Source organism: Papaver somniferum, chromosome 5 (genome assembly GCF_003573695.1).
Source record: "Papaver somniferum cultivar HN1 chromosome 5, ASM357369v1, whole genome shotgun sequence".
Taxonomy (NCBI): Eukaryota; Viridiplantae; Streptophyta; class Magnoliopsida; order Ranunculales; family Papaveraceae; genus Papaver; species Papaver somniferum.
The window spans coordinates 181,352,548-181,356,402 of record NC_039362.1 but is presented as its reverse complement, the minus strand read 5'-3'; the positions used below and the strand labels follow the sequence as shown (position 1 = coordinate 181,356,402).

Sequence of the window (3,855 nt, the reverse complement as noted above, 5' to 3'; positions counted from 1 at the left end):
TGGATCAAACAAGAAAAATCTCCAAAACTATAAAAAAAAAAACAAAATTAGAGCAGTATATTTCAGTACACCAAATATGTACTGTTGATTCATAGTCTAAAAATCAGCAGCACGTGAAAAACTAGAGAACATCATGAAATCGAACTACCAAAACTGGAAAAAGAAAGTGAAAACATCATGAAATCAATCAGATCTTCATGATTCAGTTGAGAATTAATCAAAAACAAAGAAGAACTGGAGAAAAGATTACATAACATACCTGGAAAACCACGAAACATCTTCACAAACCCTAGGTCTAAACTTCATAAGCGGCTGCAGCAGAGAAGAGGAGAGCGAGCGAGCGAGATAAAACGGATCTGAGAAGAAAATTGAGAAAATGTGGCTTTTATTTCTGTTATATTTATAGTGAAGGCCATTTTGGAAATTATTAAAATGCACGTAATAGGTTACACACGTGTGTAGGACCTGGGCTTAAAAAATTTGGTCCATTTTTATGTTTTGTTTTAATTATGGATCTCCGGTTACTGGGCTTTAATGAGTGGACCTGCCACTGACTCAGAAGTAAGAACGCTATAATATTACCTATTGGTAATTCCTACTATTTTTTTCCTCCCAAGATAGGAAGTACTAGATGATATGCACTATATATTGGGCAAGGTGATGTGCTGGAGCTTTCTTTTTTAAGCGTGTGATATCTATGTTGCGTGGATTCCTTTCCCCCTCCATAGATTTTGATATGCACTATATATCCTAGCTCACCGCCCCACTAGCTACTCTCATCACAGAGCTATACTGATATGGTACAAGCGGAAACGATAAAAAGAGAAGGAGAATCCACTCCTAAAAATGTAACACTCACTCCAATCGAGGAGCTACAATAACCTCTAATTCAAGAGTTAAGATGATAAACAATGGTATAAACCAAATAACTTGAAAGTTTTCATTAATTTTGATAAGTGAGTTAAACCAAGCGAAATTACAATGACTGAAACCAAGACTATTTATAACCTTAGACATTCCTGAAACACACTTACGTGTAGTTTATCCTAACAGCTCCTCCTAAATATCCTCATGAATGTCTGTTGACTTATCTGTAGAGTTCGGATAACTTATTAGACTCTTTCAGCTTACCTAAACATCTAACAGAACTGAATAAATAAAGGACCTTACCATTAAAAGTTACACCGATTAGGGTTTCACTTTAAACAAGCAGTGAGTAGGACATATTTGGATGACACTTTCAATTTTGGTTATGCTGCAGAATACAAGTGTAATTTATATCAAAAATCTTTGGTCTGGAAAATATTAGTCATTTTTGAAGGGAACTGGAACATGGGAAAATAATCCAGTAAGTCGTTATTGAATTATTTTCTCCGTTTCTAAAAAATAGGCAGGTTTCTCATTTTTGATATGTCAAAAAATAGGCTTGTTTCCATATGTGGAAAGTCAAATGTTATGATTTATTACTATACCCATAGAGGGACCAATTATCTCTCTCCATTTTCTCTTCTAATACAAAAAGGGACCACTTCTCTATCCTCTTTCTCTTATAACAAATAAGTGGGGACCAATGGATATATTAGGAAAAAATATGGAAAAGTTGCTGATTTTTTTAATTTTTGTGAAGACCAAACAAACCTATTTTTTAGAAACGGAGGGAGTACTGTTATAGCATATAAAATCAGTTTTTCATGAGATACGTAAACACAATTTTGGATTTGTAACAGCTCTCATCAAATCAAACGGGGTATCAGATTATTATTATTATTTTATTTATTTTTAATTTTTTATATCATGGATTGGTGTTTCTTCGTCAGCAAATGATCAACAAACCCTACAAGCTCATGAGAATTTTAGAAAGCATTAACTAATTTTTCCCATTAAATGTAACAAATTTCTCAAAATCCATTACAAAGTTATTAAACCATAAACTAGTGCAAATTACATTAGAATTCACCCCTTCTTTATTTAGATAGACTTGACATATATAACTGTTCGTATATGTATGTATATATACATATATGTACCCCTTGGTATTTAACTTAGGAACATCTATGATCACATTTGAATGTTGTTTCAAAGTTAGTCATTCACTTGCCTATGCCTGCACCTATCCCAGCTCCTGCATTTCCTCCGATTTTACCTCTTGCACCAACTCCACCTTGTCCACCTGCACCAGCAGAACCAGACGCAAAACCTGAGCCAGATGCAGAACCACCTCCACCTAAACCTATATTTGTACCAACTCCAGCTTCTGTATCACCTCCGACTTTACCTCCTATATCAGCTCTACCTTGTCCAGCTGCACAAGCGGAACCAGAAGCAAACTCTGAGCCGGATGCAGAATCACCTCCACATAAGCCTATATCTGTACCAACGCCAGCTCCTACATTACCTCCGACTTTACCTCCTACATCAGCTCCACCTTGTCCACCTGCACCAGCAGAACCAGAAGCAGAACCTGAGCCAGATGCAAAACCACCTCCACCTAAACCTATGTCTGTACCAGCTCCTACATTACCTCCGACTTTACCTCCTACATCAACTCCACCTTGTCCAGCTGCGCCGGCGGAACCAAAAGCAGAACCTGAGCCGGATGCAGAACCACTTCCACCTAAGCCTATGTTTGTACCAACTTCAGCTCCTACATTACCTCCGACTTTACCTCCTATATTAGCTCCACCTTGTCCACCTGCACCGGCGGAACCAGAAGCTGAACCTGAGCCGGATGCGGAACCACCTCCACCTAAGCCTATGTCTGTACCAGCTCCTACATTACCTCCGAATTTACCTCCTACATCAGCTCCACCTTGTCCACCTGCACCGTCAGAACCAGAAGCAGAACCTGAGCCGGATGCAGAGCCACCTCCACCTAAGCCTATGTTTGTACCAACTCCAGCTCCTACATTACCTCCGACTTTACCTCCTATGTCAGCTCCACCTTGTTCACCTGCACCGGCAGAACCAGAAGCAGAACCTGAGCCGGATGCAGAGCCACCTCCACCTAAGCCTATGTTTGTACCAACTCTAGCTCCTACATTACCTCCGACTTTACCTCCTACATCAGCTTTACCTTTTCCACTTGCACCAGCGGAACCCGAAGCATAACCTGAGGCGGATGCAGAACCACCTCCACCTAAACCTATGTTTGTACCAACTCCAGCTCCTACATTACCTCCGACTTAACCTCCTACATCAGCTCCACCTTGTCCACCTGCGCCAGCGGAACCAGAAGCAGAACCTGAGCCGGATGCAGAACCACCTCCACCTAAACCTTGTACCAACTCCTGCTTCTGCATTACCTCCGACTTTACCTCCTACATTACCCCCAACTTTCCCAGATGCAGAACCACCTCCACCTAAGCTTATTCCTGTACTTACTCCACTTCCTGCATTACCTCCAATATTGCTTCCTATATTACCTGCACCTCGACCTCCAGCACGAAAAAAACCAGATCCAGAGCCAGATCCCGACGCAGAACCACCTCCTCCTAAGCCTATTCCTGAACCAATTCCAGCTCCTACATTGCCTCCGAAGTCCAAACCCAAGTCTTTCCTGGCTATTCGGCTTTGGGCAATAGTAGCGAAACTAGTAATGAGGAACAAGCTAAGAACAAAACCTAAACATGATGTGAATGAAGCCATAATGTTTAAAATTGATGAGTCGACTCAAGTTTTCAGTAGCTAATAAAGAGTATAGAAATTGATTTGTATATGGAGACTAAGGATTTCAAACTGGAAAGCAAAACAAATGTTAATAAGAATGGATGTTTGAGTGAATAGACTAAGGGATGAATGTATAATATTATGCTTATGATCTACTGATCTATTTATAGTCGTGTTTTTGTAAGTTGT

At 40.0% G+C, this 3,855-nt stretch overlaps 1 protein-coding gene across 1 annotated transcript; it reads right to left on the bottom strand.

Moving 5' to 3' along the window:
• Positions 1-2,090: 2,090 nt before the first annotated feature.
• Positions 2,091-3,645, bottom strand: LOC113280242 (glycine-rich cell wall structural protein-like). The gene is made up of 2 exons (XM_026528891.1): positions 3,282-3,645; positions 2,091-3,166 (listed from the first exon to the last, which is right to left on the bottom strand). The coding sequence occupies exons 1-2, from the start codon at positions 3,643-3,645 to the stop codon at positions 2,091-2,093; spliced, it is 1,440 nt and encodes a 479-aa protein (XP_026384676.1).
• Between the last annotated feature and the right edge of the window lie 210 nt (positions 3,646-3,855).

What these genes read in the sequence shown, in the direction of transcription:
- LOC113280242 (XM_026528891.1), bottom strand. Translation starts at nt 3,645, where the DNA reads ATGGCTTCATTCACATCATGTTTAGGTTTTGTTCTTAGCTTGTTCCTC. An exon ending in TAATGCAGAAGCAGGAGTTG is followed by an intron (nt 3,167 to 3,281) that starts GTACAAGGTTTA and finishes GAGGTAATGTAG; the next exon opens with GAGCTGGAGTTGGTACAAAC.